This window comes from Ranitomeya imitator, chromosome 5 (assembly GCF_032444005.1).
Source record: "Ranitomeya imitator isolate aRanImi1 chromosome 5, aRanImi1.pri, whole genome shotgun sequence".
Taxonomy (NCBI): Eukaryota; Metazoa; Chordata; class Amphibia; order Anura; family Dendrobatidae; genus Ranitomeya; species Ranitomeya imitator.
The window spans coordinates 35,388,545-35,401,881 of record NC_091286.1 but is presented as its reverse complement, the minus strand read 5'-3'; the positions used below and the strand labels follow the sequence as shown (position 1 = coordinate 35,401,881).

The window sequence follows — 13,337 nt, the reverse complement described above, 5'->3', positions numbered from 1 at the left end:
TTGGAAAAACCGCAGTGCAAAACCGCTGCGGTTTTTCCTGCGGATTTATTGCTGTTTCTACTGCGGATTCCGCTGCGGCTTTACACCTGCAGTTTTCTATTGGAGCAGGTGTTAAATCGCAGCAGAATCTGCACAAAGAATAGACATGCTGCGGAATGTAAACCACTGCGTTTCCGCGCGTTTTTTTCCGCAGCATATGCACTGCGGATTTCGTTTCCCATAGGTTAACATGGTACTGTAAACTCATTGGAAACAGCTGCGGATCCCCAGCTGCGGAAACGCTGCGGATCTGCAGCAAAATCCGCAGCGTGTGCACATACCCTTAACCTCCTGCTGATTTTCTGTTAACGCTCAGGTGGCAAACCCTGACATAATATTTTCCAGACTATTTTCTAATCTACATCCATGTAGAAGGCACAAAAGAGCACAGTGAGGTCAAAAATACTCTGTTGTAAAAAAAATCATCACAGTAATAAGCAAAAGCTTGTCAAAAGATGAAAAAACAAACAAACAGGGTATTTAGTTGATACATTTTTTTTGCAAAAAAAAAAAATGTATACTAAGCTGCTCCACCAATCGTCAAGGTATACCCATATAGAGCAGTCCTCTCTAATGTATATGCCCTCTGTGACCTTAGACGTACTATCCCGTCCAGGTGCCCTGGGCCTATCTGACCCTGGACGGAATAGTACGTCATAGCGATCGGCAGCGCTCACGGGGGGAGCGCCGCCTATCGCGGCCGGGTGTCAGCTGCTTATCGCAGCTGACATCCGGCACTATGTGCCAGGAGCGGTCACGGACCGCCCCCAACACATTAACCCCCGGCACACCGCGATCAAAGATGATCGCGATGTGCCGGCGGTGCAGGGAAGCACCGCGCAGGGAGGGGGCTCCCTGTGGGCTTCCCTGAGCCCCCCGCAGCAACGCGATGTGATCGCGTTGCTGCGAGGGTCTTACCTCCCTCCCTCCCTGCTCCAGGCCCGGATCCAAGATGGCCGCGGATCCGGGTCCTGCGGGGAGGGAGGTGGCTTCACAGAGCCTGCTCAGAGCAGGCACTGTGAAGCCTGCAGCGCTGCAAGTCAGATCAGTGATCTGACAGAGTGCTATGCAAACTGTCAGATCACTGATCTGTGATGTCCCCCCCGGGACAAAGTAAAAAAGTTAAAAAAAAAATTCCAAATGTGTAAAAAAAATAAAATAAAAAAAAATATTCCAAAATAATGAAGAAAAAAAAAAATATTATTCCCATAAATACATTTCTTCATCTAAATAAAAAAAAAAAACAATAAAAGTACACCTATTTAGTATCGCCGCGTCCGTAACGACCCGACCTATAAAACTGGCCCACTAGTTAACCCCTTCAGTAAACACCGTAAGAAAAAAAAAAAAAGAGGCAAAAAACAACGCTTTATTATCATACCGCCGAACAAAAAGTGGAATAACACGCGATCAAAAAGACAGATATAAATAACCATGGTACCGCTGAAAACGTCATCTTGTCCCGCAAAAAACGAACCGCCATACAGCATCATCAGCAAAAAAATTAAAAAGTTATAGTCCTGAGAATAAAGCGATGCAAAAATAATTATTTTTTCTGTAAAATAGTTTTTATCGTATAAAAGCGCCAAAACATAAAAAAAAGATATAAATGAGGTGTCGCTGTAATCGTACTGACCCGAAGAATAAAACTGCTTCATCAATTTTACCAAACGCGGAACGGTATAAACGCCTCTCCCAAAAGAAATTCTTGAATAGCTGGTTTTTGGTCATTCTTCCTCACAAAAATCGGAATAAAAAGCGATCAAAAAATGTCACGTGCCCGAAAATGTTACCAATAAAAACGTCAACTCGTCCCGCAAAAAACAAGACCTCACATGATTCTGTGGACCAAAATATGGAAAAATTATAGCTCTCAAAATTTGGTAACGCAAAAAATATTTTTTGCAATAAAAAGCGTCTTTCAGTGTGTGACGGCTGCCAATCATAAAAATCCGCTAAATAACCCGCTATAAAAGTAAATCAAACCCCCCTTCATCACCCCCTTAGTTAGGGAAAAATTAAAAAAATGTATTTATTTCCATTTTCCCATTAGGGTTAGGGCTAGGGTTAGGGCTAGGGTTAGGGTTAGGGCTAGGGTTAGGGCTAGGGTTAGGGCTAGGGTTAGGGTTAGGGTTAGGGTTGGGGCTACAGTTAGGGTTAGGGTTAGGGTTGGGGCTAAAGTTAGAGTTAGGGTTTAGATTACATTTACAATTGGGAATAGGGTTGGGATTAGGGTTAGGGGTGTGTCAGGGTTAGAGGTGTGGTTAGGGTTACCGTTGGAATTAGGGTTAGGGGTGTGTTTGGATTAGGGTTTCAGTTATAATTGTGGGGTTTCCACTGTTTAGGCACATCAGGGGCTCTCCTAACACGACATGGCGTCCGATCTCAATTCCAGCCAATTCTGCGTTGAAAAAGTAAAACGGCGCTCCTTCCCTTCCGAGCTCTCCCGTGTGCCCAAACAGAGGTTTACCCCAACATATGGGGTATCAGCGTACTCAGGACAAATAGGACAACAACTTTTGGGGTCCAATTTCTCCTGTTACCCTTGGTAAAATACAAAACTGGGGGCTAAAAAATAATTTTTGTGGGAAAAAAAAAGATTTTTTATTTTCACGGCTCTGCGTTATAAACTGTAGTGAAACACTTGGGGGTTCAAAGTTCTCACAACACATCTAGATAAGTTCATTGAGGGGTCTAGTTTCCAATATGGGGTCACTTGTGGGGGGTTTCTACTGTTTAGGTGCATTAGGGGCTCTGCAAACGCAATGTGACGCCTGCAGACCAATCCATCTAAGTCTGCATTCCAAATGATGCTCCTTCCCTTCCGAGCCCTCCCATGCGCCCAAACGGTGGTTCCCCCCCACATATCGGGTATCAGCGCACTCAGGACAAATTGGACAACAACATTTAGGGTCCAATTTCTCCTGCTACCCTTGGAAAAATACAAAACTGGGGGCTAAAAAATAATTTTTGTGGGAAAAAAATTTTGTTTTATTTTTATGGCTCTGCATTATAAACTTCTGTGAAGCCCTTGGGGGGTCAAAGTGCTCACCACACCTCTAGATAAGTTCCTTAGGGGGTCTACTTTCCAAAATGGTGTCACTTGTGGGGGGTTTCAGTGTTTAGGCACATCAGTGGCTCTCCAAACGCAACATGGCGTCCCATCTCAATTCCTGTCAATTTTGCATTGAAAAGTCAAACGGCGATCCTTCCCTTCCGAGCTCTCCCATGCGCCCAAACAGTGGTTTACCGCCACATATGGGGTATCAGCGTACTCGGGACAAATTGGACAACAACTTATGGGGTCCAATTTCTTCTCTTACCCTTCGGAAAATAAAAAATTGGGGGCGAAAAGATAATTTTTGTGAAAAAATATGATTTTTTATTTTTACGGTTCTGCATTATAAACTTCTGTGAAGCACTTGGTGGGTCAAAGTGCTCACCACACCTCTAGATAAGTTCCTTAGGGGGTCTACTTTCCAAAGTGGTGTCACTTGTGGGGGGTTTCAATGTTTAGGCACATCAGTGGCTCTCCAAACGCAACATGGCGTCCCATCTCAATTCCTGTCAATTTTGCATTGAAAAGTCAAATTGCCCTCCTTCGCTTCCAAGCTCTGTCATGCGCCCAAACAGTGGTTTATCCCCACATATGGGGTATCGGTGTACTCAGGACAAATTGTACAACAACTTTTGGGGTCCATTTTCTCCTGTTACCCTTGGTAAAATAAAACAAATTGGAGCTGAAGTAAATTTTTTGTGAAAAAAAGTTAAATGTTCATTTTTATATAAACATTCCAAAAATTCCTATTAAACACCTGAAGGGTTAATAAACTTCTTGAATGTGGTTTTGAGCACCTTGAGGGGTGTAGTTTTTAGAATGGTGTCACACTTGGGTATTTTCTATCATATAGACCCCTCAAAATGACTTCAAATGAGATGTGGTCCCTAAAAAAAAAAAATGGTGTTGTACAAATGAGAAATTGCTGGTCAACTTTTAACCCTTATAACTCCCTAACAAAAAAAATTTTGGTTCCAAAATTATGCTGATGTAAAGTAGACATGTGGGAAATGTTACTTATTAAGTATTTTGTGTGACATATCTATGTGATTTAATTGCATAAAAATTCAAAGTTTGAAAATTGCAAAATTTTCAAGATTTTCGCCAAATTTCCGTTTTTTTCACAAATAAAAGCAGGTACTATCAAAGAAATTTTACCACTGTCATGAAGTACAATATGTCACGAGAAAACATTGTCAGAATCACCAGGATCCGTTGAAGCGTTCCAGAGTTATAACCTCATAAAGGGACAGTGGTCAGAATTGTAAAAAGTGGCCCGGTCATTAACGTGCAAACCACCCTTGGGGGTAAAGGGGATATAATGCCTATCTGATGTATTTAAAACCTGGTAATCTGTATAGTACCTGTATAAGCAGGGTTCAGAGAGGGAAAATCCATGTGGACATGCTGGATGGAACCGCTTAAATGCAAATGACCCACAGAGGAGTGGCGAACTCCCCAGTCTTGTAGAAACAAGAGAACAATTGGATCCAAGTTGAAGGATCTGATGTTTTTTTTTTAAACTTTTTTTTATATATAGAACATTGGCCTATTTGCGTGTAAAAATAATATTTTTCCATACTTTTACAGCTTGTATATGAGTTCTTCCTGAGGTTCCTGGAGAGTCCAGATTTTCAGCCAAGTATTGCAAAGAGGTTTGTGGACCAGAAATTTGTGCAACAGGTAATTCTCATCTTCTCATGTGATTTTTTTTTTTTTTTTTTTTTTTTTTTTTTTTATTCTTTTATAAAGCATTTGACATAAGACTAAGACTTCTCTTAATGGTCCCAGTACAAACTGTGATGTCTGAAACGACCACGAGGTTCCTGACCTGATAAATGCCAATGGTGCTGCCGAGTTTAGCCATAAAGTCTCCTGACACAATCTGGAAATCATGGTCTGTGTTTGCAGCGTCAATGTCAGACGAGTGACGTGTGACTAGAGCAATAGTTTCTAAACTGTTGTTCTTTCTCATTATGATGGGAGTTGTAGTTGTCTAGAAAGCTACAGGAGGAGGAACTACTTGCCAAAATCAATGTCGTCTAAACATATGGAACTAGATTGCGATTGTGCGTGTGCCACCTCCTCGGTTGAGCTTGATGGACGTTTCTTTATGCAATGTCAGTCACCAAAAGCGTGATTCTTGCAGATGAGTTGTCTGTTATTGCAGCGCCGTCCTAAGAAAATGGAAACTGCAATACCACACATGACCAATGGACGTAGAGTGGCGCTGTTGCATGATAAAAGTCCTATACAGCCTCCGTACATATGTAACAAGACTGCAGGGCACAGAGTCCAGGGCGAGGTGTTTGGACTATAACCTGCCCTGTTAGGTGTCCCATTGCTTCGTTACCCTATAATCAGTCTCGTCATTGATTAGCAGATGATTGGTTCTGTAATTACAGCCTCGTTCTATTGCATCTTACACCAGTACTTATATTTTTGGATATATATATGTCTCTCTCTATCTCTGACTCCATGTTTCTTGTAGTTGCTTAAAGCAGAATTTCCTGTGACGTTTGCGCCTTTGTCACATTTCAGCTCCTGGAGCTGTTTGACAGCGAAGATCCTCGGGAGCGAGATTTCCTAAAGACTGTATTACACCGGATTTACGGCAAGTTCCTCGGCCTAAGAGCGTTCATCAGAAAGCAAATCAACAACATTTTTCTCAGGTATTTTGATTCTTGATGTGAATATATGCCGAGGGCAGAAAATGTAACGCGTGTCGAGGCGATGGGTGCGACGTATCTGTAGGAACCGCGGTATAGAAATAACACGTTGTGCAAAAATCAATCGGTGCGAAGTCGAGTACGTTTTTACTGGTTTAAAGGATCAGAAGGGATGGAAAATGTACAAAAAGTATTAACAAAAATCCTAATACTTTCTCCTTTTAAAGACTATGGACCCTTGTGTGTTGCAGCGATGTATATTCTGCCTCCCTACTCTAGCAGGAAAATCAGAGAAGTAATGGAGCGAGTGGAAAGATGGGGGCCGACACCGTTAATAATTATCGGGGATCTAAACAATATCTGTGATGAATATTGGGATAAAAATAAAAATACTCAGAATAGGTCGGAGGGACATATAACAACATTTGGCACCTATATACAGGAGATAGGTTTGATTGATCTTTGGAGGGTTAGACATGTGGGGGAGAGAGGGTACTCATGTTATTCACCGGCACATGCCACACTCTCTAGGATTGATATGGCTCTGGGTAACAGGATTTTGGACACACTGGTTGGGGAGGTGAGATATCTGCCAAGGGCCTTGTCGGACCATAGTCCAATTGAAGTAGAGGTTAGATTGGAGGGGGCTCACTCGCTAAGTGGGAGAGAATGGAAGATTCATCCTAATTGGTTACAGAGTATTGAGTTGGAAAGTATAGGACGGGAGGTGGCGGAATTCTTTCTCTTAAATGATGGAAGCGCCGACGCTCTTACCATATGGGATGCAATGAAGGCGTACCTGAGGGGACTACTGTTTAGGGACATTAGTAGGTGTAAGCGGAGGACGAGAGAGGTAGAAAAAGCGGCAGTTGAGGAGTTGAAGGAAGCAGAGGATGGGATGGCCACACTGGGAACCCCTGAGGCAGAGAGAAGGATGAAAAACGCACAAGATCATTTGGAAAAAATTCTGTTAGGCAAAGCTGAGAGGAAGCGGGATTTCCAAAGGGTATTGTTTTATCAGGAGGGAGAAACAGTGGGACATATGCTGTCGGTAGTGGCTGCTGCTCAGAGAGGGTCTTCATATATACACTCTTTGGATTCTGCTAGTGGAGGTAAAATAACGGAAACGCCTGAAATCTTGAGAGCTTTCGCGGACTTCTATGCAGATTTGTATTCCTCTCGGGTTGGTGAATCGGTCGAGGACACACTGACTTTCTTGGAAGGTCTGGATCTGCCGAGACTGAATGAGGCAGATAGGGAGATCCTTGAGGCCCCTATCACTGAGGAGGAATTGAGTCGGGCATTGATGTCTATGGCTAATGGGAAGGCGCCTGGGGTCGATGGGCTACCCGCTGAGATCTATAAAGGGTTGGCAGAAGTGTTGATTCCTAGATTAAAAATGGTATTGGAGGAAGCTAGGTCCTGTGGGTGCTTGCCAGCCTCTATGAGAGAGGCCATAATAGTGGTCATTCCAAAGAAGGATAAGGACTTGGGGAAACCGGAGTCGTACCGCCCAAACTATTGATGTCAAGCTTCTGGCCAAGGTGTTGGCTCTCCGCCTCTCTAGTGTTATTGCGAGTCTGGTGCATTCGGACCAATCTGGCTTTATGCCGGATAGATCAACGGCGATCAATTTGCGGAGGTTATATGTAAATTTGCAGGTAGAGTCTGACAACTGCGGTCGAAGAGTGATTGTATCGCTAGATGCACATAAGGCGTTTGACAGTGTTGAATGGGGGTACCTCTGGCAGGTGCTGGAATGTATGGGGTTTGGTCCGCAGTTTGTGGCCTGGATACAGCTGTTGTACTCATTACCATCCGCCAGAATTAGAGTAAACGGGGAGCTGTCTCGACCTAGAGGGCTGGCTAGGGGTACTAGGCAGGGATGCCCGCTCTCACCCCTCCTGTTCGCGTTGGCTGTAGAACCTCTTGCTGCTAAGATTCGGCAGTCGGATGGGGTCCCTGGGTTTAGGTATGGCAAAGTAGAGGAAAAAATAGCGTTATATGCGGATGATGTTTTGCTGTTCCTGGAGGATCCAGACAATTCACTAAGAGGGGCTGTTGAAATTGTTGAGAGATTTGGTACTGTGTCGGGACTAACAATTGGGATAAGACGGTTCTTTTTAGAGTGGATGACATAGGAGAGAATGTGAGTGAGGATGTTGGGGATGAGAGGCTGAAGGTGGTCTCCCAATTTAAATACCTTGGAATATGGATTTCGGTGCCAGTTGCGGAGTTCCTGCAAAGAAATTTGACTCCTGTTATGGGGGTACTCAGGGCAAAGGTAGATGCCTGGAATAAGCTACATCTATCGGTCGTCGGTAGGGTAAACCTTATTAAAATGGTTCTGATGCCTAAAATTCTTTATGTTCTACATAACGCACCAATTTGGATCCCTCGGGGGAAGTTCAGGCAGATTAACGCCCTTTTTAGAAGTTTGATATGGGGAAGACAATATCCACGTATTAGCCTGGAGACGCTTCAGCGACCCAAGGAAGATGGTGGTTTGGCTTTGCCCAACCCGGAAATATACTTCCTTGCGGGCCAGAGCCAGCATTTGAAGGGCTGGGCGCGAGGGGCGTCATCCAGTGCAGTACAACAGCTAATGGAAGAGGTGACGGACCGACGACCGATGGCCAGGTGTTTGGAGGATGGCTCATTGGGCGCGCTGGGGAAAGTATACCCAACCCTGTTCCTGATTCGTAAATTGTGGAATGGACTAAGGCAGATTCGTGGGGTTAAAGGGCTGACTAAATTCACACCGATATGGTCTAACCACAATTTAAAGGAATTTGAGGCCTTGGGAGGAATATTGGAATGGCAGAATAAGGGAATTTGCTTTGTTCACCAGATAATCCAGCGACAGGAGCTGAAGTCCTTCTCCCAATTGCAGGAAGAATTTGGTTTGCGATCCACAGGGGAATATCAGTATGCGCAGATGAGACATGCCTTTAGAGCTCAGAAGAAGAAGGCTGATATCAGGGTTCAAGATGATATAGTGTTGGAGTATGTGTGTGGTGACGGGACTACAAGGGGAGTTATTTCTACTCTGTACAAGGACCTTATGCACACGTTCCTGCTAGATTTCCCTATAAAGGCGAGAGCTAAGTGGGAGAGAGAAGTGGGACCGATGGAAAATGAAACCTGGGAGTCGGTGATGGAGTGGGTTCCGCGACTATCCTTGAGTGAACCATATAGGCTCTCGCAGCTATACATTCTGCATAGGGTATATAAATCTCCGGAAGTGTTATACAAAGTGGGATTGCGTGCCAATTCTGAGTGTCCGAGGTGTGCGAGTGAGAATGCAGGAATATATCACATGATGTGGACGTGTCCGAGACTGGCTGCTTTTTGGGTGGTGGTTTTGAGCCGGGTTGAAGCAGCATATAAGTGCAGAGTTGTTAGAGACCCGATAGTATGCGTGCTGGGATATGTGGAAGAAATTGGAGTTGACAATACTTGGAAGATTGCAATCGCTAGGCTACTATACATGGCCAGGAAAGTAATAGCACGAAATTGGATAAATGCGGAACCACCTGCGAGAAGGGAATTTCTCCAATATGTTCAACATGGTCTGAAATTGGAAAAGGGGGTGTACAAAAAAAGGGGGAAATTAGTAACGTTTAATAAAATATGGTCTCCTTGGCTTGATTTGGATTGAGGAGTATAGGCGTCGAGTTTCCTAAGACCTGGATGAGGATAAATTACACGAGGCAGAGAAGGCCTCAGTGGGGTGAAGATTGAGACTGAGCTGCCGTAGGGGGGAGGGGGGTAGTTGGGGTAATGGTGGGGTTTATTAAAATAAGAAAACGTGTATGTGATATAATGCAATGTAAATGGCATTCTGATGTTCTTCTTTATTTTGTTAATAAAAATCTATTTAAATAAAAAAAAAAAGACTTCATTGGATAATTTTTTTTTTTTTTTTTTTTCCAGAAAATCATTTTTGCTATTAGGTCTCATTAAAAAAAGGAAATGGCACAATTTGGCTTTTACAGGCTTTCTATTTCCGTACACGTTGGTTGCAGAAAGAGTGAACTGAGAATCTGTCAGCTTGTTCTGACAGGGAGTTTGTAAGTCCTTTGACTGTATGAGCTCCTCCCAGCTGACTTACCAATGCAGCAAAGTTCAGCTTAACATTCATGTGGTCTGTGGTCATAACACAGAATCTTCACAGAAAATAGTAAGCTTTACAAACTTTGTATCAACACCAAGCTCATTCTGCAGCAAAAGTGCGGAAATTTTAATGAAACCCACTTGCAAAAAAAATATTTTTAGCATAGAAATGTGTGCATTAAAGGAAAAAACCCAGAGGTGTCCTTTTTGTTTAATCTTCTATTTTTATTCTATTCAGTTTATTCTATTTTCTCATATTACAGCTAAATAATAAGAAATCTTCAGTGTGTCTTTCAAGATTGGCCATAGTCGCCGCCTCCTGTTCCATTTCTTCTCCTTCATTATTCCTTTTTCCTCCTCTTTATTCCTCCTGTTTATTTCTCTTCTTTCCTCTTCATTCCTCCTCTTCATTCCTCCTCTTCATTCCTCCTCTTTATTCCTTTCCTCTTCTTCATTCCTCCTCTTTATGCCTCTTTCCTCCTCTTTATTCCTCCTCTTTATTCCTTTTCTTTCCTCCTCTTTATTCCTCCTCTTTATTCCTCCTCTTTATTCCTCCTCTTTATTCCTCCTCTTTATTCCTCCGCTTTATTCCTCCGCTTTATTCCTCCGCTTTATTCCTCCGCTTTATTCCTCCGCTTTATTCCTCCGCTTTATTCCTTTTCTTTCCTTCTCTGTATTCCTCTTCTTTCCTCCTCTTTATTCCTCCTCTTCATTCCTCCTCTTTCCTCCTCTTCTTTCCTCCTCTTTATTCCTCTTCTTTCCTCCTCTTTATTCCTCTTCTTTCCTCCTCTTTATTCCTCCTCTTCATTCCTCCTCTTCTTTCCTCCTCTTCTTTCCTCCTCTTTATTCCTCTTCTTTCCTCCTCTTTATTCCTCTTCTTTCCTCCTCTGTATTCCTCTTCTTTCCTCCTCTATATTCCTCTTCTTTCCTCCTCTTTATTCCTCCTCTTCATTCCTCCTCTTTATTCCTCCTCTTCATTCCTCCTCTTTATTCCTCTTGTTTCCTCCTCTTTATTCCTCTTGTTTCCTCCTCTTTATTCCTCTTGTTTCCTCCTCTTTATTCCTCTTCTTTCCACCTCTTTATTCCTCGTCTTTCCTCCTCTTTATTCCTCGTCTTTCCTTTTTTTTTTTTTTTTTTTAACTGTAAATTTTTATTAAAATTTTGTAATTTAACAAGTGGACGCAAGTCCCATCAAACATCAATAACAACATACAGAAAATAATAGAGAAAGGATTAGAGAAGCTGCAAGGACAAAATAACGTGAGATAAAATGGTGAAATGCTTCCTCTAGTGGTGCAACACCCAATTGTAAAATGAAGCATTGACTACTAGTTTTCAAATATACGTATGAACAATTACTCACAGCTCCTCAGTTAGCTAATTCCAGCATTCAGTAGTCAGAAAAGTAACAGAAGAAAATTACTGTATATTAGATAAAATATAAATGTCCCTCTTGTAAAAAGACAAAAGGACAAGACTCACACACCGAGGGTAGGGAAGGATACAAGTTCCAAAAGAGGCAGAATGGAGTACGAAAAGCCTACTCATTTCTCTGAGCCCAATAATAGTCTCAAGGGCCCAAACAGAGTCAAATCCATCCACTCTCGCCCTCATAAGAGCCGTCCTATACTCCATCCTACGAATGTCGGCTATTCTATTCAATAGGTGCTGAGGGAAGGAGGAGAGGTCTGCTTCCAGGGAAGGCTATCAAACACCTTGCTGCTGTAAGGATATGTAACAAGAGCTTGGCTTATTTTTTTTTTATTTTTATTTTTTTTATTCCCCCCCCCCCCCCCATCCTCTTAAGGGAGACATTTAACAAATATATAACCGGATCAAGCCCCATAAAGAACCCTGCTGATTAGAACTCTCACTTCATCCCAAAACCTGGTGATCTCAGGACAAGACCCAAAAATATGGTATTAAGTGCTCATGTAGAAACTGCTGAGCCAACACAGGTTTGGGAGTTGAGGGTTCAATCTGTGGAGGAGGTCAGGTGTTTGGTACCAGAACATTTCTTTCCTTTTTGTTCCTCTTCCTCCCTCCTCTTTATTCCTCTTCCTCCCTCCTCTGTATTCCTCTTCTTTCCTTCTCTTTATTCCTCTTCTTTCCTTCTCTTTACTCCTCTTCTTTGCTCCTCTTTATTCCTCTTCTTTTCTGCCCCTCCTCTTTCCTCCTGTTCCTCCTCTTTCCTTCTCCTCTTCCTCTTTCCTTCTCCTCTTTTCTCCTCCTCTTCCTCTTTTTCTCTTCCTCTTTCTCCTCCTCTTCCTCTTTTTCTCCTCCTCTTCCTCTTTCTCTTCCTCTTTCTCCTCCTCTTCCTCTTTTTCTCCTCCTCTTTCTTTTTCTCCTCCTCTTCCTCTCTTTCTCCTCCTCTTCCTCTTTCTCCTCCTCTTCCTCTTTTTCTCCCCCTCTTCCTCTTTTTCTCCCCCTCTTCCTCTTTTTCTCCCCCTCTTCCTCTTTTTCTCCCCCTCTTCCTCTTTTTCTCCCCCTCTTCCTCTTTTTCTCCCCCTCTTCCTCTTTTTCTCCCCCTCTTCCTCTTTTTCTCCCCCTCTTCCTCTTTTTCTCCCCCTCTTCCTCTTTTTCTCCCCCTCTTCCTCTTTCTCCCCCTCTTCCTCTTTCTCCCCCTCTTCCTCTTTCTCCTCCTCTTCCTCTTTCTCCTCCTCTTCCTCTTTTTCTCCCCCTCTTCCTCTTTTTCTCCCCCTCTTCCTCTTTTTCTCCCCCTTTTCCTCTTTTTCTCCCCCTCTTCCTCTTTTTCTCCCCCTCTTCCTCTTTTTCTCCCCCTCTTCCTCTTTTTCTCCCCCTCTTCCTCTTTTTCTCCCCCTCTTCCTCTTTTTCTCCCCCTCTTCCTCTTTTTCTCCCCCTCTTCCTCTTTTTCTCCCCCTCTTCCTCTTATTCTCCCCCTCTTCCTCTTTTTCTCCCCCTCTTCCTCTTTTTCTCCTCCTCTTCCTCTTTTCTCCTTTTCCGTTTAGTTTTCATAGCTGATTTCATTGCAGAATTTATTTTTTTCAAAGTAAGTCCATCAGCCTCATCTGGTGACAGATCTTCTTTAAGTGCAAACTCACGATGGTCCCATTACAACATATAAAGAGAGAAACACATTTACAATAATACAAAGCCTCTTCTCTCACTTTAGAAATGTATGTCCTGTACTTGTATGTATGTTATTTTCCAGTAATTTCTTTCTTTTTTAGGTTTATCTATGAAACTGAACATTTTAATGGTGTCGCAGAATTGCTTGAAATATTGGGCAGGTAATGAAATTATATCACGCTTTTTTTGGTTACACCGACACTGGGCAGTAAATAAAAATAAATAAAATATTTGCTGAAAAGATGTAGATGAAGGTCTTGGCGCATGTGCGGTGTGCAGCTGGGGACGTAGCCTTGTGGCCATGTTTCAGCATGGGGAGGTTGGAAATGAAGCAGATTAGTCACACAGTGAAAGAAAACTCCGGA

General features: G+C 43.0%; 1 protein-coding gene across 1 annotated transcript in view; it reads left to right on the top strand.

Moving 5' to 3' along the window:
* PPP2R5A (protein phosphatase 2 regulatory subunit B'alpha) overlaps positions 1 to 13,337 on the top strand; it is an 80,515-nt gene that overhangs the window by 58,007 nt on the left and 9,171 nt on the right. Inside the window, exons 4-6 of the mRNA XM_069768532.1 lie at positions 4,688 to 4,780; positions 5,639 to 5,769; positions 13,074 to 13,133. Of these exons, the coding sequence (XP_069624633.1) occupies positions 4,688 to 4,780; positions 5,639 to 5,769; positions 13,074 to 13,133 (284 nt within the window). The remainder of the gene's footprint in view (positions 1 to 4,687; positions 4,781 to 5,638; positions 5,770 to 13,073; positions 13,134 to 13,337) is intronic.